We start from the raw sequence: 22,737 nt of genomic DNA on the forward strand, positions 1-22,737 counted from the left end.
AATTTGAAAAACAAATCCGCCCCCACCAACCTAGCACAGCACACGTAGCTATATAGATACGCCCACATTTTCCAAGAGATGGACGGAGAATAGGGAAATCAAAAGAGTAAATTGTCCCAATGCTTCATATTGAATTTGAAAAACAAACCCCAATTCGCTAAAATCTGTAACATCTATTGTGTCAACAAGGTCATCGGAAAAGGAGGGGTAACTCCGGAACTAAAGATCATTGAACGCTGAATGTTGATAGGGTTCGTCCTCTCATGACCCCAGTCATCACATCAAATCTGAATAAATCCGGTAAGAGTGTCTGTATCGCAATAATGGTGGTTTCGGATAAGAAGGTAATTCTGGAACGGAAGATTGCAGAACGATGAATATGAATACGGTTTGTACTTCCGTAAACTCAATGCTTCACACCAAATATGAAAAAAGAAATCCCTATCGCTTTCAAAAGCTTTTCGGTATGAGGGGAAGGGTAACTCCAGAAGGAAGGTAGATAGGAGGAAGGATTTGTCGGGTTACTCCTTAATGAAAAGTTGCAGAATGCTGATAATCGATAGGTTTCATCAGGGCGGACGCACAGGCCAACAGGGAAATTATTGGATCCGTGCTCTCATGTTCCGAATTCACTACACTTGAGAGCCCACCAACTGAAAATGCGGTGTATAAACAGTAGCGTGGGTTAGTTTCGAATTAATAATATTATAAACAATAATGTATTGAACTTTATTAAACAACACCGAGTATCAAATTTATGTAAAATCTCGACGTTCAACCCCATTCCGTCCCAATCAACACCATATATCCCCCGGGTGTCCTAAGTAACATGTGTGAAGGTGATGAAACTCTTCGATGGCCCAATCCTATGCCTGGATTTAAGGGTCTACATAAATCTGTCACGTTTTAACAAAGGTAATCTTATCTTACACGATTCTGTTTTCCAGCGATCACGTTCTTGGTTTTCTGTTTTCATGTAAATATATGATGTTAGTTCCTTAACAGAGATATGCAAATCAACGATTTAATTAACACTTCGAGCTCGGAAATACCTGAAGTCGACAGAGCTGGCAGTTCTCACTGTAATAGTTAAAAACTAGACCATGTAAAGGGAATATGCTGAAAATTTGAGTCAAATTGCTTCAATCTAAGCCGAGAATATCTCATGGTTACCGCTGTCACGATAATTAACAAAGTCTCGATTATCCACTTTTGCGTTTAATCATCAATGCGTGTTGAACAGCAGATCGGATTCAAATTCAATGGAAATCGGACAGATAAGATGGCATCGAAAGTCGAGTATGGTCTTTTGATGTTAATATGTCTAATTAATAGTTTAGTGCTATCTTTAAACCACCACATCACCTACACAATGTCAAAAACAAATTTCACAGTTCATGTAGGAATAATGAGTATTTGATTTAGTTAAATTTAAAGTGTTTAGTTAGGTTCACGCATACTTATCTTTTCTAGTTTTTGCACATTATCTATTGATCGATTATGGTGCTTGTTTTCATCGATTTTGTTCCTCACCAAGTTTAATTTTGCTATCAAGGGAGGCAACTCGAGCTAGACTCGTGAATAACAGAACACTTGTCAACAAATTAGACCAGGCAGATTATATAGTAAAACAACATTCTAATTTATGCTTTTGTAGCAGTGACTACAAAATTACTGAACTGATACCAAAGAAAATACTCAAGTTTTTAACTGGACGTAGACACGAACGACTTTTCTATGATCTCCATTTATATTTAATACAAGTAAATTATTTCATAGAGGGTTGAAGACCTGCCGTAAAGCCAAGGTTAGGGTGAGGATAAATGTCAACATAGGTTATTTGAAAACGACCAATAGAAAAACATGGCACAAGTTGACATTGTTCTAAACAAACTACGATTTGTTGACTTTTGACATTTTTTTCATTTAAGACACACGTCATAATCACAGTTACCTTAAAAAACCAACATTGTACCATTACATATAAAATACACATGAAGACTGACATTATAGGGAATACGTTAAATTGTTAGTGGGGTTAGGTATATTCATATGTATTAGATGCAGGTTATGCATTTATTCTTCCGTCAGTTGGTATGGATTTAAAAGCTGCCATAATATAAAATTACACCAACACATTCGTTAGTAGTTTGAACTCATTAAATACAATTTTATGTTATTATTTTTATGATATTTTGCTCTTTATTATATAATGTTGACAGTTTGATGCAATTCAGCAGAATAATTCTATACAAACATACAGGGCAATTTGGAATAGCTTTGGGTTTGATAACCAAATCAATAATTGTATTATATCCGTAATTAGACCATTTCGTTACAACTATATCATAGAATGTTACTAGTTACGAACGAAATTGTAGTATCGTCGACCATAAAAATTATTCATTTGAATTGATATTGTGTTGCTTATTTCTTACAATGTTTGTGTAATTTGTCATGGACGCACGTTTGTCTTACCGGTTTTGTTTGCAAGTAGTGCGGTCTTGTTGTATTTACTAATATATAATATCCTAAATATGAAAATAAATGAATATGAATAATAAATGTGAGATTTAATAATTTTTTTTACACTTGTTCTGCTCCGAATAATACTACCATCGTTTTAAGTGAAACGCTAATCGTAAAAAATATTATTATGATTTAGAATATAATCCTTGAGTGGCATTTAGCGATCGAACACATTAAAAAAAAAAACACTACACAATCTATATGGAAATACAATCACTGTTTTATAGGCATAGCACGACGTTTCGATTATTTAGTCTAATATTTAAAGTGAAATATGAGATATGCAAGGGAAGGGTAGCAGTTTCAGTTACTAGCTGATTCCAAACCATTAATGGAACTGGGAATATAAGGGTAGTGCATTACAGAGTCCAAATGACATCACTTTAAATACCGAGAAAGTCCTTTATACGAATTAAGTGGCGCTCTAGTGTTGTTCGAGTTCATATATAATCCTTAAAGAATGACATTCTAAACCATTATGTGACTGACAAGGGAAGATAATTTATGTTATAGATATGCATCATATCTGTTTATAGTGTAGAGAAGATTTGAATATCTCGAAAAGGGAGGTCAGCGAGGAAATGGGAGGCTACACATACATTTTTTTATATGATAATGTTTCACACTAATTTTGAACTTTAACACACGAGCATCAATACCCACTTTAAATGTTGAGCTTTAATGAAAATCGCTACGTATTTATATTTACCTAACATACCTGTAACAACTATTTACTGTACTATACAAATATCAAACTCTTTAAGTATTCTACTTCATCTCAAGGTAAATTAACAGGTTTCTAGTTAAATACAAAATATATTGCATAGACACACCCTAGATAATTTGTTCCGTTATAAAAAAAAAGTGACATGAAAGATAAGTGGGAATTCAAAAACCGAAAAATGTCTCTCACTTTCTTTGTTTATAGCTTTTCATTCGTTGTCTCAAGGTCAATTTCCAAATCACTGTCGTGTTTTTATATACTAAAGATAAATAAAAATATGTATTTTATATAATATATTCAAAATAATATGTGTCGTATAAAATTATTGGAAACCCAGTACTGCAAGGCATTTTGCCAAAGCGTCTGAAGAAAGAGAGAAGAGAGAGAGAAATGGGGTTTAACGTCCACTCGACACAAACTACGTCATTTCGGGACTAACACATGGTTCAATTTTATTTCAATAATTCGCTGGCACGTAGGGATCTTTAGCAGTGGGAGGAAACCGAAGAAAACCCACGAGGTTCGACAGGCGACCCTACTCCTTGTCACGTACAACCGGGCAATCGAAACCCCGCCAGTTGACTCAATGACAGACCGTATGATACAGCGCACACATGCTTACCATTCGCCCCCCCCCCCCAAATAAAAACCCTCTAGGCTCGTAGTCTATTATAATGTGTCATGTTCCTGAAGTTAAAGCGAGATCAAGCCTTCTATTGAAGATGATAATATGTACGATTCGTAATAAGTCTTTTAACGTCCATATCTCAGCGATGCCTTGTAAGATCAAACATACAGTCTAATTCCACGACACAAACTGACAATTATTGTTTCATCAGGCGAAGATTCACAAAGCGCTAATGTGGGTGTATACATGCGTTTTTCTCGGGAATTTGATATTGCCTTTGTAGTGGTAAACTGTATCGTATGCAGCGAGAAAGGCTCAAGCATAGAAACCCGCAACCTCCAACCATGCACGTTCTCTTCTCATCATGATACGTCTTTGCCGAGTACCTGCTATCAAGTAGCTTCAGCTTCGCCAAATTCGTAAATTGAAAACAGTAACGGATTTATGCTTAATGCTATCGAACAACATTTAACGAACTTTTTATGCTTTTCCATTGGTCCAATAATTTTTTTTTCGAATAGGTAATTCTTAAAAAATTATGAAATATTAAGCACCACCACCACCACCACTCATCTACAGCTTAGGTTTTGCTGTAAAATTTAACTTTTAATCTTTTTTCATTACTTACACGATGAAACCTTTTTGTCCTACTTGTAGTTAGAAAATATTATTGTTGCGTGAGATGGATATGTTTTATAGCGTGTTAGTTTGATTCTTCTGTCAATACATATTACACTTCAACCTAACACACCTAAATAACCCATGAGCTATAAACAAACGGCCACAATCACGACATACTAATATTTCTGAAATGGCACAATTGGCAAGCCACGAATACTTTTAGTTTTTTTAGATTAATGTTGAAAATAAAATGACAAGTGGCTGGTTTTCAACTACTTCAATAATTCAAGTAAACTTCTGTTTATTTCACATTCGACCCCCATCCTTCTCCACCCCACCCCACCCCACGAACTAAAATCATTCATTCAATCTGATTAAAATACAGATTTATACTTCGTTTCGTTTTTTTTAATACTTTTGTCCATTCATTAGGAAATAGTTGAATTTAATTAGGTAAGCCCATTAAATGTGTCTTTAAGTGCATTCGATTATTGCTTTTTAGTCACAGATTTTATACTCCCTGGCTGAAATAATAAACTAAAGCACTTCTACCACAAAACATAATTATCTTAAACACATTAATAGACTAATCAAACTACACACAGACTAACAAAGACTTTATTGATCTTCATATACAGAGTGGACATAGGTCTGATCAATTCTCTGTTGAACTTTATATACAGTGAACAATAGCCAGAATCATGTTTAGTTAAATGTATTGAAGAATGGAAGTTTATAAAGGAGGTCAATATTAACATTGACACAAAGAACCGTCCACATCTAACAATAACTAACTCAACAATAACAATTGATAGATACATATTATGTATATTTACTGGATTTTTGACTGTTTGCTATCAAATGCAGTCAAATGTTTTCGTTTGAATCAACGAGGAGATATTGCCAAAACAATTATTGATTATCAATTCGTTTTGTCTATTGTAAAAACGTTTTATCTGGACGTTCATTGAACCAGATGAGTGCTTTGAAGTTTTGTTATGTTATCACCAGTGCCATTGTCAACCGCCAAAAACATTAAATGAAGCGAGTAGGCCCCGGCAACTACCGAGTACAACCAAGGGAAGCCAGTAGGTCCCGACAAGCCCTATTTTTGTGCGCCATTGAAATTTGGATATTTATGATCAGAAACCAAAAAATTAAAAGAAAAGGCCTCTGTAGTATTAACAGACGTAATTTTTAGTTCTGATATCCATTTTTAAAATAGTCTCAATTGTATGCTTGCGGTGTGGAATGACATCAACAGGTTAAACCGGAAGAAGTTTCCTCGTCAAATTTACAGGACCTAAGTGCGTCTTCAAGGAAGAGAAGATTTCAACAACAATTTATTTGTTATTGAAAATCAAATAACTGTTCATATACGTTAGTATCTGATTCAGTTCATTAATAATTCAGTGTAATTTACAGTTCGGTGAATTTATGGTAAGTTAATGGATATTTATTGAAGCGAGATGAATAAAGATGTAGGTTGTTGACTTCCAATATTTTAAATTGATCCTTACTGACCCATGTAAGCACTAGTCAGCATTTCATAGTCACAATATAAATAAAAATATGTTTTAGCAAATCAGAATACAACACGCGTATCAACTATTATAAATAGTTTTCACCCAACTGAAACCCGTAATGGTCTATTGAAATAGGTGAAGGGCGTATCCATATCCATCAATAGAATTACATATGGTTGCTGATTCTGTATCTGGTGGTGTTATATAACCAGTTGGTGCGACGGTGGCTCATAAACTAGGAGAACGCTAGATAGGAGACGGTCCTACACATTCTAGTACATATGACGTCATATATGTAGATTGTGGGTTAGGGCTAGGACCCTAACCCTGGACCAAGCCTAACCCTAACGTACAGTTCACATATGACGTCATATTTGCAGGACTGTCTCCGATCAAGCGTTCTCCAACAAACTAGGTGTGCTCGGGCCTGGCAAGAAAAAATCGTCTCGTTTGGATGGAATGAAACCCGAAACCCAACCATATAGACGTTGGTGCACGCCAACGAACCATTGGCAGGTGGAATTCGATGACGGGTAGGCGATAACGCACCCCAATAGCACACTGCGTGGTGTATTCCCGGTTGACATAGAACATTTCCCCGATGATGTATGCCCATCTTTATTAGTCAAGTTGATGCAGAAAAGAAGGACGTTAAATCAGATTTAGTTCATTTATATTAGGATAGTTATATTGTTAGGGCTGTTGGGGTTCATTAATAATCTTGTATTTAACAAACAGATCTTCTCAGTCAAGACATTTTATTCAAAACCTTCAATAGCTTCGGTTATCACATATACATTACTAACACTACATTTACGACATACCCTGACAAGGATCAGGTTTAGATGAACGATATTTTCATTCTAAATGACCCTTATAACAATTGGAACTGTGGACGGTGTCGAAGGCGGACCCATTTTAGACCCCAGTAATCATAAATCATTGTTTCTGTTGGTAGCATAGATTTAATTGCTTTCTACTTCATCTAGCGGACATGGCAAATCTTCGAAAGATTGCAAGATTCCTATCTGTGGACAATCGCACGTCTGTTGTCAACAACATCTAAAGACGACCAAGAAGAAGATTTAACGATGTATGAGGTGTTTCTGTACATATGTTGACTAATGTATACATGTATGTTAAACTGACATTTAACTCGTGTTGACAATCAGCTTCCCATTCTACTCTAACCTTTAAACACAACCTCCTCCATACCTGGTACCGATAGACTATATAGTAACCATCACACAATCTCAGTATAGTCGTCAATTAGACCGATGTATTTTGTAGATATGTTATTTATACGATGTCATCATTGTACAACGTTGAGAACACGTGTTTTCACCTACCCTTTTTGAATTCCTCATAGCTCACTGTATGGCGTATACCCGTCTTCATTAGCCCAGTGGGAACAGAACAGTAGGGCGTTAAACCCCATTTCATCTAATATAGTTTTCGAATTCCAAATTTTCGGCGTGCTTGTGGACCTTTGTTGTTTTTTTTTTTATCCTAATCTAAACCAGTAAATTAACACTAACCATTGAGGGCACACTAATTTGATTTTCTGTTCTTCGGTGTCTAAATAGTCACGTTAAATAATGTTTTATTTAAATCTTCAAAACTTAAAAAAATTGGAAGTGACACTTTATCAACAGCACAACTAGTTTTGGTTTTTAGATAAATCTTTGTCCCGAAGAAATGAGTTTAAAAGATTTTACAGAACAAAAAATCAAATTGGTATGGCCTGAGATACAATCTTTTACATCGCTTCTTTATCAAGCCTAATGGGGCGGGTCGTTTGATCACAAGGTCTGTCATTGAGTCAAATGGGGTGGTTTCGATTTTTCGCTTGTACGTGACAAGGAGTAGGGTCGCCTGACCAACCTTGTGGGTTTTCTCTAGGTCATCCGGTTTCCTCCCTCTGCTAAAGACCCCTACGCGCAAGCGAATTATTGAAATAAAATTGAACCATTAGTCCCGAAACGACCCGGTTTCTGTCGAGTGGACGATAAACTCTCTCTCTCTCTCTCTCTCTCTCTCTCTCTCTGGTTTGTCTGTGTATTTATATCAGTAGTTCTCCAGTTTTGTGCCGGGGTGTGGTCTTGCTCGTTATGTGATGTCTGGTTGATCTAAACACCACCAACACATTCCGTCAGGTCCAGAATGATCCCTGCCACATTTGGTGGATAAGACATGAACTATGTTAGTCTGGGAATGAGAGACTATAGATTATAGATTTACCAGTGACGTAAGAGGAGTGTAGTATTAAAGTAAAGTAAACAAGTGTGTTTTGGGTTAGAATATTTGATGAGGTGTCAATTAGGTAGACTTTACCTAGGGTTGTGGCTGCCGTTTAAAGCAAGCTGGACCTGTCTCGACAGACTGAGATCCCTGCGGTCTACACAACCCACAGAGCCCATCAGAATATGTGCAGCACGTATGTGATCTGACGGTGCACCTGAAACCTGTGAAGGTCACCATTTCATTCAGCCAGTTAATGTTCCATTATTGATATTTCGCGTGGAATTGAATTAAAGGAGCCAAGTCTCTAACTCAGTATCATCCGCAGTCTTCAACATTGCAAACACGACTTGTTGGCCAAATTAAATCAACATTCATGTTGTTATCTTACCGTGAAAAGATGATCTTCTGATACCCAAAATAAAAGACCAAATGAAAACTTTAAAATTGGCACACGAATCGCGTATCAGAATGCTGCCGAGCTCCATTTTTAATGAAGCCACTGATTAGAAATTACAGTTAAACAGAAACGATTGAATGTAAATCCGTTCATATACATTCTTATAACATTATTATGTTGCGACCCATTTTTGTCCATTTCTAGGTGCCAAAGAATAGAGATTTAGCTTTTTTAATTTATGTTCTTTATGTCCATTTTTTCCCGTCTTCATTAGTCCAGTTCGGAGCAGAACAGTAGGACGTTAAACTCCATTTCATTTCATTTCTTTTATTTCAATTTTCCTGTACTAAACAGAATTACCAACTGTGTTGACATCGTCTTTTAGCTGGTCTGTCTCAATGTGAAGGTTCACTGTGTCTTATTATTATGGTACGAAGATTCGTCAGCTTTCTAAGCGACACAAGACGATCATTATTAAATGGGTTTATAATGTATCTAGTTAATTTGTATTTACCCACGACCCGTATTTGGTTTGCGTTAACTTTGTCAATTTGTCCAAGATTTATGAAGGATGCAATTTAAAGTGGATGTACTTCTTGTTCCATAACAAAGTTAGATAATACCCAAGTTCTAGGAATCCGGTGCAGTCGTTAGGTTAGCGGGAGAACGTAACACGGATATGCCAGAAATGTGGTAGTAGTACCTGTTTGAGAAGATCTACACCAAAGCCCGTGATATCCCCATGTTAGTTCTAAGCTAATGTATTATGTCAGACAGGTCTTTAAGTCAAGCGAAGTATAATCTGGAAAGCGGGGAGTTTGTTAGTCAACGTTTTAACACTCATGGAGATTTGGTATCTTTTAATCCTAATTGGACGTAAACCAATTCATGCTGCAGCCTCTGAACCAGATAGACTGTCTCTTCACGAATTTAAAGATACTGCATAAATCGCTTCAACCTATTCCCAATGTTGTGCCCTATATAACCTTATGTTTAATTCTATACCCATATGCTTTATTCAATCCCCTAATATTTCATTCGATCCCCTGATGTATCGCCTGATCCTTTCCCGAGCTACCCTATCCCTCGTTGATTCTTATATATCAAAATGAAGCATCTGGACATATCTTGATGTCCAGATGCTCCATTCTACAATTTGATATTTTACTTAAGTCCACCTACCCCCGATACTCCATTCTACCCGAGAAATGAAATGAAATGGGGTTTAACGTCCTACTGTTCTGCTCCGAACTGGGCTAAGGGAGACGGGCATGCATATGAGGGAAATGTTGCCCGCACAGCGGCACTACGGCCTACTCTTATATCGAATTCCAATTTTTAAGGGATCTTTTACGTGTACGCCAATGTGTGCACGAGACCACGGTGTTTCGTCCCATCCGAACGACTAGACAGCTGTCCTTGTTAGGCCCTCCGTCCTGCATCACTGACAAGGATGAACATTCTCGGCCAATGCAGGGATCGAACACCTGACCTCCAGGTTAGCGAGCCAGCGTCTTACCCACTTAGCCACCGTGACCCCCTCTACCCGAGAAGCAGGTTCATATCGTGAAGTGTTGAACCCATAGTTTCTGACCCACCATACGCTTGATGATTCAACATATTCCCAACATATTCATCCAAGCCGCTATGACGTACCCTATCCGGGGCTACTTCTTCTTGTCCTACAGCTAAGTAACACAGAGCTTCATCCTATCTTTCGATGTTTAATTATATTATGCCAATGTGTACACGGGACCTCCGTTTTTGTAACATCCAAACGACTAGACAGCTGTCCTTGTCAGGCTCTGCGTCCTGCATCTCTGACAAGGGGGAACCACGCCGGAAAATCTGGATTAACCAACCACATTTTAAAACCAATTTTTTTAACTTCATGTAGCTATGAAGACTCCAGTATTCGAAACTGACCGGTAACAGTAATGTATTATAAAAGTAAAGAAATGATGTCTCTCTGATCGATACACCGTAAGTGACTAAGTCATGTATGGAAATGTTAATTAGCAAGAACAAAAGTTTATATTTTCGCCCGAATAATTAACTACAGAAGTAATTGTATATGATACAAACAACAATATCAATCAATATATTTGAACCAATTGTCATAATTGCATCAGCTTATTGATTTCAAAATTCTTTAGTCACTCATTCATATCAATCACAAATCATTCCAAACCATTGATGAGTAGCCTAGGGATTCCACTCTGGAAATGTGCGCTTAACGAAATGAGCACATATAAAGTTGGGCGTCTCCACTTATAGAATAAACATAAACAAAGCAAAAAGTAAGTACATAATTTCTAAAATATTTTGCTTTGTTCCTATTTATTTTGAAAAAGGCATTTTATAAAAGCGATTACTACAATTTGCCTTAACTTTGAGAGCCCTGCAACCCTTGTTAACTACAATTTGTTTTCGACTTTGCAACAACCATTACTTTGAGAGTCGTGTATCCCCTGGAGGATCCCAAATGACCCAAATCTATCGTATGTTGGTCTACTTCTATTTTGATTCAAAATTCTGTTAACGAAGACAGTTTGGCATCTGGTTTTTTTAAAGCCGCTAATCGCGATTTGGAATTTTTCGGGTGATATCTAATTTTCCATGACTTTATGCCCACTAAAATATTCTCGAATTGATGAATTAGAAAATCAAAACCAAAATATAAACGGTATATAATAGCCCGACCGGAATTTAATCGGATTAAAAAATGACCCATCACTACATTATAACCTAACTTACAGATTCGTTTGTATATTGTTGGCAGAGAGGATGTCGAATATTTTGAAATTTTCAATTCGTCATATTTTTGGATATTCCATTTAGATATTCAACATTCACAATATCGTTGTTTATAAGGGATTATAAATTCCTCCAAATGAAGATCAAAATATAAGTACTTTCTCTACCTTTGAAAACCAGAGAAAATAAGTTGCCTGGGCTGTTGTGACTACTACCAACGTTAGTGTCGTTTTTCCGGTTCCTAAAATCTGTCTTACCACCACTGGAAGTAAGCGAAACTACGCTACTGACCAAATCTGGTTTTCAAAATTGAGATTAAGTAATTCTTCCATGAATATATCTAGCACTATTATCTGTCTTCAGACCTCGTTCTTGAAACATTTCAAGATCGACAGTGTAGTAGTTGTTAATTTTTTGTTAACCATGTTTTTTAAATCTCTGTATAGATTAAAGGAACTTCAGTACTTTATTATTAGAAACATTTTAAATAATCTATAAGTAACGATATTGCACCCATGAAACAATGCTAGAGATTTCCAAACATGCGAAAAATGACTCGAGTTCTGAGATGACAAAATAGCCCCGACCTAGGCAAACTTGTATCAAATTTAATCACCTCTTCAAGCATTAAAATCATCCAAAACCAAAAAAATGTTGCTATAGGAGCGCCACCCAGACCCCAGTTGCCTTTATTACTACCTACAGTTTGACACTACCGGGGAGATATTTCTATATCTGTGCCCTGACAAGCAACAATTGATTAAACCATGACGTGTCTATCCTGTAATGTACATATTAGGAATCGACACGCCCTGGTTTTTCTGGATTAATAAATAAAATGACACACCTTTTTTGATAAACATCCGCGTCATTTTCTTCTCCATGGAACAGTAAAGGTTAGTGTTCAATAAGACATGATGACGCATGCGTTAACTCATTGATGAAATACGTGTCTTTACATCTCTCGTGGACAATATATAGTTATTACCACTATTATATTATTTTATTTACTGACTGAATCATATCAGGTTTACTTTTATATATCATGTATTGTAAATAACATTTTTAAAAGCTGACTCATCATAACAGAGCAAGAGAGGATAGGAAATGATATGAAAGGACTGGAGCTGAACGACCCGTCCATACAATACTCTGAGACTAACATATATATAGTGTATGTTTCCATACATTGACTCTTCCGTCTACTTTTCTTCAATTGCCAACTTCCAGGCGTATTTTTACGTGTACACCTATGTATACACCAATGTTACTCGGTTTTCTAAACGATTGTAAGAAACATGCGATACCGGCGATATCCCATAGGAGCAGGAATAATGGACGTCCTCCACCCCAGCACATATCCCAATCTTAAATGTTAGCGAGAGAGAGAGAGAGAGAGAGAGAGATGGGGTTTAACGTCCACTCGACACAAACTAGATCATTTCGGGGCTAACATATGGTTTAATTTTATTTCATTAATTCGCTTGCGCGTAGGTGTCTTTAGCAGTGGGAGGAAACCGGAGGACCCGGAGAAAACCCACGAGGTTGGACAGGCGACTCTATATACTCCTTGTCAAGTACAATGAAACATAAAGGTTGAAACCATTGGGTTTAAGTTAATCCCAAAAATTCAGATACGTGTTTGTTTGCATCTCACCTTCCCCATCTTTATCAATAGACTTATAATAACCCCCGTGTATTTTTGTATAAAAAATAACCATCTTCCTGTACATCTCATAACCCCCCTGTTTATTTCTGTATAAAAGATAACTATCTTTATGTACATAACCATCGAAAATAAAATAACTATCAGTTGACTAACCATATCACCGCGGTGCGAATGCCACTTAAAGAAAAAAACTTCATTCAATGTGTCTCATCTATTACTTAGATTTATAAGTAATAATGAAATGTAGTGTTCCCCGAGATTCTCAATACAACCCACACATACTGAAGGTTCGTTATAATGAAATGTAAATAGTAAGGCATTACTGTTGAGCACGCTTGCTTTAAAGAAGACTATTTCAGTTTGAGTCCCACCTGTTACTGTTATTTACGAAACATGGAGCTAAAAAAGTCTTAGATTTAAAACTTTCTTTTTTTTCATTCAAGTGCAATTCCAGGTAAAATAAATTAGATGTTAAATTTGTTTCATCATTTTCAAAATGAATTCATTTTTGAACCCTTCACATTGGCGTATTGTCGCTTTAAATTTTATTCTCAGCTATTTATTGTATAGGGACATAGGCCTATTATAAAGAATACGGGTAGGTTATGGGGACAAGGGTTTCTTTTATATTCTTTAAGCCCCTTTATTCGGCGTCAGTCTAGTGAGGAGAGACGTCACACACGACTCATACAGTTTACTGTTAGTTTCCATTCGGTAGACATCGACTGCATGGCTCACTCGCTATAGTATAAACCCCGTCGATCAAGTTACTAAAAATAGACCATGAATGTTTTCAGGTAGTCAACATAACTGAGAAAAGGTGAGTTTAGGGTGTTCCTACATGTGGAGGTGAATTTGTGTCAACTTCACCTGTTTTACGCTGTTAGTTTGATAGTCAGTAGTCTGGTCGAGTGTTACTCCTGTCAACCTGTCGACTTTGATGGACACGGTGTAAGTTTCTGTACGTCTCTGGATTATACGAAGATTTTTGTGAGCCATATTAATACTTAACAGGTATGCTCCTATATTCGCCCTATTGTTTTTGTTATGAACACGTGATTGTTCACCGTTGCATGTGTTCAGTTGATTAAAGTACATTTTGTAGGCTAATATTGAGAAATAAGGAAATTTACTTCTGGAATGAATGAAACTGACATCAAGGTATACAAATCTACAGCTGATTATCGGATATCTGTCAATCAGGTATCGACATTGCATTCGGTCATAAATTATTACATTGCTATTCATGAGATGAGATAGTGCAGCTCTTGATCAGTGTCTGCATGGCATTTTGTTTTTGATTAATGAACGTTTTCTGTAAATTATCTTAGAAAAAATAATATTACATTATTATGTTGCTTATGGATGCATGTTATCTTCAAAGTTCTCTATCGTTATTTATATGTTTTAAAACAGCAATTAATGTTTTTACAATAGTGATATTGAACTATATATTAATGAAATTTAAACAGGAAGTTTGTCTTTAACCCCCAGTTTTTTTTTTATCGAAATAAAAAATAACATGATTAAAACTAACATAATGTTCAAAGTTTAGATCAAAATATAATTGTTATACACTAAGGAAAAAGATAACAGATTGGGATATGTTTCAATTTAATAATGAATTTATGTATACTTCAGTATACGTTTATCAAATAGAATAATTTTACATTAATAACTGTTATGTTTTGTTTTATCTGACGACAGTTTTAGTAGTTTAAACAGACATAAATATAAAAAGTAATTTTTGATTTTGTTCGATTATGTTGACATCAATTTATGTGAAATGAAATGGGGTTTAATGTCCTACTTTTCTGCACCAACCGGGCTAATAAAGACAGGATATAAAATGTGAAGGGGGGGGGGCAGGATGACGATCCAATATCATGATACACACGTTTTAAGTGAAATACATGTAAATCGCCGTATACTGAATTTCAACGTTACCCATAAGATGAATTTAATGGTATTTTTGATGTCATTAGATATTGATGAAATTAAAAGTGATAGAGTCTCTTTAAACAACTATAGTGGCAGACTAAGAATCAATATTAGAGTTCTTAGATGGAATCTCAGACTCGGTTGAAGTCGGCAAACAAAACCTGAAAGCTGAAGTTAAATAAGGGGAGAGTGCGGTGTTAAAAAGTTTTCGGAGTAGATTTTTGTTGAAAACATGAGGTCAATTTCGTATGTTATTTTAAGACCTGGCCCCGAGTTCACAAAGCATTCTCAGACTTAAGTTAAGAATTTACTCAACTTTCAATTACTGTTTATGAGAAATATCTTTGATCCAGAAACACAAAACTTTGCACATAGTTTCTTATTGCGGTATTTGGTACATTAAAAAAACAAACATTTTATAAAGTTCTATATTTTAGTTAAAATAAGACATACAATTTTGAGTAAATTCTCAACTTAAGTCTGAGAATGCTTTGTGAACTCGGAGCCAGGCTTGTAGTGCCCTTACTTACCATCTTAAAAGGTTTTTGGTGAAGATTTTTGTTGAAAACAAAAGTTCATTTTCTGTTGAGTTTTTAGTTTGTTACGCCTTTAATTATAATGTTAACGACAAAATCTGACTTGTTGTGCCTTTAATTATAATATTAACTACAAAATCTGACTTGTTGGGCTTTAATTATAATGTTAAAGGGAGAATCTGACTTGTTGTGCCTTTAATTGTAATGTTAAAGAGAGAATCTTACTTGTTGTGCCTTTAATTGTAATAACGACAGAATCTGACTTGTTGTACCTTTAATTATGTTAACGACAGACACTTGGTGTGTCTTTAATTAAAATGTTAGCGACAAAATGTAAACATTCTAGTCTAGACAATAAACATTAAACAATTTGAAGTTTATGACATGTTATTATGACAATTATGTCAACATTATCTAAGGTTTCAATAATTATTGTTATTGATTTGATGTTAGACTAAGAGTGAGCATTCCATTCGAGGAATGGTTTGGTTTTAAAGTGGGAATTATTATGTCTCGGTTATATTGTCCATTAGTATTAGTAATTATAAACACTATAGCGTTGACAATGACGGTACTAGATTTGGCGTAGGATTATATGAAAGTATTCTTCTTTTTATAGATAATTTTCGAAATGCTTAATCATCTCAAACGCTAATTCTGCTTTACGTAATGATCCTGTTGTACGAACAGCTCTAAAGATAATTTAAGAAATCTTCAGCGCTAATTATGGTTTACGCAATGTTAATGGTGTATGCAAAGCTCCAACGATAATTTACGAAATGCTTAATCCACCGAAACACCAATGTTACTTTGTTCGAAAAGCTCTAAAGATAATTTACGAAATGCTTAATCAACCTTAACGCTAAAGCTATATGTAATTTTTAAAAGATCACAAAGACCTCCTTTCAGCGTGAATATTCACATAAGTCGGCTTTATATTACTTATTTACCCGTTAACAAAGAATATATGCATATTTATAGGAGTGCAAGGTAACAATGTCGGGTATGTGGGTGTGTAGTGTGATTAAGTAAATATTTTATTTTAATATATATATATATAAATCATGTTATCTTTGAAGAAATATATCCAATAAATTTACGTCATCAGCCTACTCGTGAATGGTCTAAAGAAATATCTTGATGTTAGTTTGAATTAAAAAATAATAAAAAGATATATAAAATAATAAGTCCCAGTAGAGCCAACCAATATTTGCATTTGTTTTTATGTTATAATGTAACAATCCAAATTTAAATTTTTCAAAACAAAATCAATAATGTGTCTCAAGAAAGACAAATAAAACGAACCCTAAAACACTACGTATAATATAATAAAAACAAAGATTTTGGAAAACGGGAATTAAAACCATTTTTCGAACAAACTTTTTATAAAACTGTGCTTAAATTTAGTTCTTATGATAAGCTAATAACCAAAAACTGAACAGGATTTATTTTAGCATTTACACCCACTTTATCATATATTGTATTATCTTTCTGGCAAAACGCCCCCACAGACTGCAGTTTATGACATAACACAGTTTAAATTTTTGAAATATTTCACTTCTTTAAAGTAGTAGACTACTATCATGTTTTCTTCCCAATAAGGGGGGTTGGATGGCCGAATGGTTAGCACGTGCGCGCTGTATCATAAGGCCCGTCATTGAGTCAACTGGCGTGGTTTTGAATCCCCAAGTTGTACGTGACAAGGAGTAGGTTTGCCTGTCCAACCTCGTGGGTTTACTCCGGGTTCTCCAGTTTCCCCCACTGCTAAAGACCCCTACGCGCAAGCGATTTATCGAAATAAAATTAAACCATATGTTAGTCCCGAAATGACCTAGTTTGTGTCGAGTGGACGTTAAACCCCATTTCTCTCTCCCCCTCCCCCCTTTAAAATAAGTTTAATCAAACAAGATAATGAAATATCCTATTTGAAATAAGATCGATGCCTGGGGCAGATGAAAACTATTTAACATAGATAACAATAACTTCATTCAATATGACCTATTTGTATTTTGTTAGACATGGTCACATTCTGCACACAGAGATCCATCTACTTCATATTTCGAGAATAGATCTCTGCACTAAATGGCCGCCATATCCAAAAATTAGTATACTGTTTTGTAATGCGGTTCTACTCTGTTTCACATCTATCACATACACAAAGACCGAATAAACTTTTTCAATTGTATTAAATCGAAGCAGAATGAAATATTTATCCAAATTCTCGAATTATACTTAGTGTTTTCGACTATAATCGTCGATTTAGGAATTAAAATGTCGGTCAACTAGCTAAGCGTCTGTTCTCAAGCGGGGCTACCTGTAGACAGGTAGCCTATGTTTAGTATGACATAGTCAATGATTTTATTGGTTCATCAATCACCATGATTGTACAGCATATCCCGCTGTTTACATTTTTCTTTTTATTGTTCATACATCATTTAATTTTTGCCCCAGTTTTATTTCCCATTGGTTTTATGTTCATAACTCATGGTTGGTTACATTTTTCATTTCTTTAAAGAGAATAAATTTGTCAACTTTTTTTTAAAAACCTCACAAAACAGTAACACCCCTTTGTATACCATAAATATTACTTGGGTACTATACGTGGCATGTTGTTAAAAAAATCATTATTATATTTTTCATGTCCATAATTAAAGTATCTGTTTTAAACGACAAAAAAAAAAGCCGCTGTTTTATTTTGCCGAAGGGCGAGTTTTGATTAATACTAAATGCTTCAAGCTGTGATAGTAGCAGCACTTTGCCTTTCTGACTCCTCCGAGAAATCATTTGATGCTTAAAGCTCCTTAGTCTGTGAACGCCTGACGGACCAATCAGATGTATTTATCTTTATGAGGACCCAAAAGACTGTCAAATCGTTATACATGTTTGGTGGGGTACTTCAGATATAATTATCTTTACGAGGAGCTGAAAGTTTGTTAGATATAATAATTATCACCCAGCTAGAGATATATCACCCAATTGGATTTTATTTCGTTTCGTTTTTCATAGTTCAAAATTTCACTCTTCTAGGTGGAGGCCATCGAAAGTATAAAAATAGAAACGAAATATAGATCTGTATTTTAAACAGATAGGGATATCACCAAGTCTTCCTGTATTTCATAGCATAGATGAATATTACACAAAGGTTTTAAAAATGATACAGATCAACCAAATTATTCAAGCCAGCCACTTGGTATATCTGGGTAGATTAAACTGATGTCTAAACAAATTATAAACAAATTTATCCAATGAAAACTTATTTTACACCCGGACATGACGTTGAACGTGTTGCTTTGGCTGTTTTATTTTATTAGACTGTGACCGGAATGCTACTAATTATTTTTCCGATAGTTGTTATATTTCCCTTTTCTTTCTTTGCAGATTGAAAGTTACTGACAAGAGTTTAAAGTGTGTGACTGTATATACTATATAATAAGTCATTAAAATACCAATCAATATATAGACCAAACCATAATCACACAAAACATTGATTATTAGAACCCGAGTCGGTATGAAACGGTGCAGTTTGCGTGGAGACAAAACAAACACATGCAAATAATAACCCAGGAATAACACCATAATTCTACATAGTTTGCTTCAAAGCAGGTTAGAAATCGATAAACAGAGAACAAGGGTTAGAAACTGATACTGTTTGATAGGAGTTTTGTTTACCGTATATCCTAACCCATAATTTAATATTAATTCATATCTCCGAGACAAATTGTCCGGAGTTTGTGCATTCCAAGATGTCGGACACAGCTTCCATGTCGTCTGCTAATGAGTCTTCGCCGGATGACATCGTTGTTGTTGACGACGAGTTAACGATGCCCAGTGAATCGGATATCCAGGACGTTTTAAACAGCTTTAGCACCTCTGTGACTTTAGATCCAGATTTAGACATTTCACCGACAGATGATTTGAGTTTAAATTCGAGTTGTGTTGATAAGGATTCGGACTCCCTCGGTGCTAGTTCTAACGGTGCAAGTGGAGGGGTACCAGAAATCGAGGAAGACCTAACGACACCCACAAATAAATCATCAGAAACAAACGGAACATCGGAAGCCTTTTATTTTGGAACCGATCAAATTACACCTCAACCCAGCGAGGAAGGAAAGGATGGCACCAAAAGGAAGCTTAGCAGAAAAGGTTCGAAAGATTCTAGTCAAAAAGAAGTGAAAAAGTCGCGATCGCCATTGGAGATGCTGAAAAAGTTGACAAAATTTAGCAAACCGAAAAAACAATATCCGTCTGAATTCTCACAAGTCCGAATTGATCGACTACCTCAGGTTTTTGTTGTGAAGTATCTGGGAAAAAGAGAAATAAAAGGACTTTACGGTTTGCATCACGTGCGGAAACCCGTGGATGAACTAATGTCCAAATTGAAAAAGTCACTGGAGGCCAAGGAGAAAGTAGAACTTCCACTTGTCTATGTGGTGGTGTCGCCTAAAGGAATTGATATTCGGGAACATAAGTTAAATAAAGTCGAAGATGTTGCTCCGTACGGCAATGTTGCCATCGATTTCATCTCGTACGGTGTACAGGACATAAAATACTGGAGAATATTTGTATACATTGTCGTAAATGAGCTCTCCTCTAGAACGAAACAAACCGAACTCCACGCGGTGCTCTGTGATTCCGCACTTAATGCTCGCAGGATGGCATTGTCATTGGGTGGCGCTTTCAAACTGTACTCCAAAAATTTGTCAACCGAAGGCAAGGCACACAACTTCCAAGTGGAGTTACGTCCCCCAGATGAGCTTGCCGAAGCCTATGTCAAGGAATGTGATGCTTGAATTGTTTAAGTTTACTCGATGACTTTATATAAACATATATACAATATATCATAATGTATAGCGAATTATGTAAATGACTTCCATATATGACATTGTTCAGTGGCGGCGATCAAAATGAGGAACCTAATACGGGACTAATGCTTGATATTGCATTCGAATAACATCGTTATGGATCACATTATAGAGCTGTTGGCCATGGTATTCTCCGTTTGTGCAGCATTATAAAATACGGAAGTGAAAACAAACAACCAGATAAGTGTGACAAGAAGGTTCGCGTACATCAAAAGTCACAGGACAAGTATAACTTCAATATGGCGACGATTACACACAAGATTACTATCGAGATAGTGAAATAATGTTCGATATTGATTTGTGATTTATTGCAGCGATATGGATTTATGGAAATGAAATGAAATGAAATGGGGTTTAACGTCCTACTGTTCTGCTCCTATACTGGGCTAATGAAGACGGGCATACGCCATACAGTGTGCTATGAGGGAAATTTTGCCCGGGCAGCGGCACTATCGCCTACTCTTATATCGAATTCCAACTGCCAAGGGATCTTTTACGTGCATTCCAATGTTTACACGGGACCACGGTTTTTCGTCTCATCCGAAGGACTAGACAACTTTCCTTGTCAGCCCCTCTGTCCTGCATCAACGGATTTATGGTGATTTTAGTATCGGATTGATATTAATAATATGTTATTTTATCAAAACTTATACTCCTATAGATAAATGCAATCTAGATAGGTTAATATTATAAGTCTTGGTTTATACTGATATAGGTCAGGAGAATTCAATGCCATCCAGTGTAAATGCTAACCATGCTAAGTTATCAGGACATTATTTGTACCACGAACTTTATCTAAAACAGTCTTTTATCGACAGACGATTGTAGCTAGTTCTGCCAATCACAGCACTCGTTACTGATCGAGACTATTGACCCAACTTTTATTGGTATTCGATAACTGGTGTTTAACCCAGTGTCCACCAGCTAATTTCATTAAGAAATTAAGTATAATGTTATAATACTCTGACATTGTTAAGCTGGTTACCTATACAGCAATAATGTTATCGCAACCACTTTCAACCTTAAACCACATGGTATTACATATCCTTTTTAAATTGTCGTGCTCTAGCAAAAAATATATTAAAGAAATCGGGCTATAATTTAAAAAAAATCAATCTGCTTTTATTTAGCTATTTAATTCACTCTTTGTGTCCTAACCAGGTGACTTAACCCCAAGCATTATTGATTAAGAGACAATTATCTTTCCTAAGATGTCCCTTTAAATTATCAAGAATAATATCAGGCCATTTTAACGCGCCGGCAATAAATACTTGCATTTATTTGTTCCTTAAGAAGAATTTTACAAACATAAATTCACTTGACCCGTGTTATACTGTGATGAATAGAGTGACAATGAAAACGTTTTTGTGTGGTTACCGGGCCATCCAAAACTTAAGCAAATGTTGACATTGTTTTGAAGTGAACCAGAAGCCTCCAACAGAAGTAAATACTAATGTATGTGTTAAATTAAACTCCATAGGACAAATACAATTTAATGACAGTCTTATGTTCCATTTATAGACCAAATACAAACCAAGTTAACCTTTATACACATGGTACCTCAAATGTCAGAACCGGGACAGTTAAAGTCTGGACAAAATAAAATATACGTTTACAAAATAACCACAAAGTTCATTCGCAGACATTCGAAATTGTCGGAAGAGATGATTTGGTAATTCCGTGATGAAGTCAATACGGAAATTTTGCCCGAACAGCGGCGCTACGGCCTTCTCTTATATGGCAAGGGGTCTTTCACGTGCACGCCAATGTGTGCATGAGACCTCGGTTTTTCGTCCCATCCGAACGACTAGAGTGATGTCCTTGTGAGGACCTCTGTCCTGCACCAATGACAGTGGGGAAACCACGCCGGAAAATTCCAATGAACTTTCTCGGCCAACGCCGCAATAACATTAAAAATACCCCAAATATTCTTTTAAAAAGTTTTAACAACAGCAACAGATACTTGCACTATCCGGTTAACATATATTTATCCGCCTTATGTAATGTGTCAAAATTTGTCTACTGTGGGCCAAAGTTTACATAAACTGACAAATATATCACCTCTTACATATGATCGATTAATTAAAGTTTTAACAAGGGAGGTTATCGATTTTCAAAAAATATAATGAAACCTAATTAAACCTCCCAGACACACATCACATTTTACGAAGGTGTTCTTATTAAGTGTATTGGATATATTTACGAGAAATTGTTATGCCTTAAAGTAATATCAAATAAACATAATAATTATAATGTCTAATATATGCAGTTGTATAAGTATGAATAAAATGTATTACAAATAA

General features: G+C 35.7%; 1 protein-coding gene across 2 annotated transcripts; it reads left to right on the top strand.

Annotated features, from left to right (window-relative positions):
* Positions 1 to 13,777: 13,777 nt before the first annotated feature.
* Positions 13,778 to 22,737, top strand: LOC126821463 (uncharacterized). Of its 2 annotated transcripts, none has more exons than XM_050549906.2 (2): positions 13,778 to 13,915; positions 18,951 to 22,737. In XM_050549906.2, exon 2 carries the CDS (start codon positions 19,316 to 19,318, stop codon positions 20,360 to 20,362), a length of 1,047 nt encoding a protein of 348 aa, XP_050405863.1. In that variant the 5' UTR covers positions 13,778 to 13,915; positions 18,951 to 19,315; the 3' UTR covers positions 20,363 to 22,737. The 2 variants fall into 2 exon arrangements, with proteins under 2 accessions (XP_050405863.1, XP_050405861.1); XM_050549904.2 differs by lacking the exon at positions 13,778 to 13,915 and adding an exon at positions 13,926 to 14,109.

The sequence above is a fragment of the Patella vulgata genome, chromosome 5 (assembly GCF_932274485.2).
Source record: "Patella vulgata chromosome 5, xgPatVulg1.2, whole genome shotgun sequence".
Lineage (NCBI taxonomy): Eukaryota > Metazoa > Mollusca > Gastropoda > Patellidae > Patella > Patella vulgata.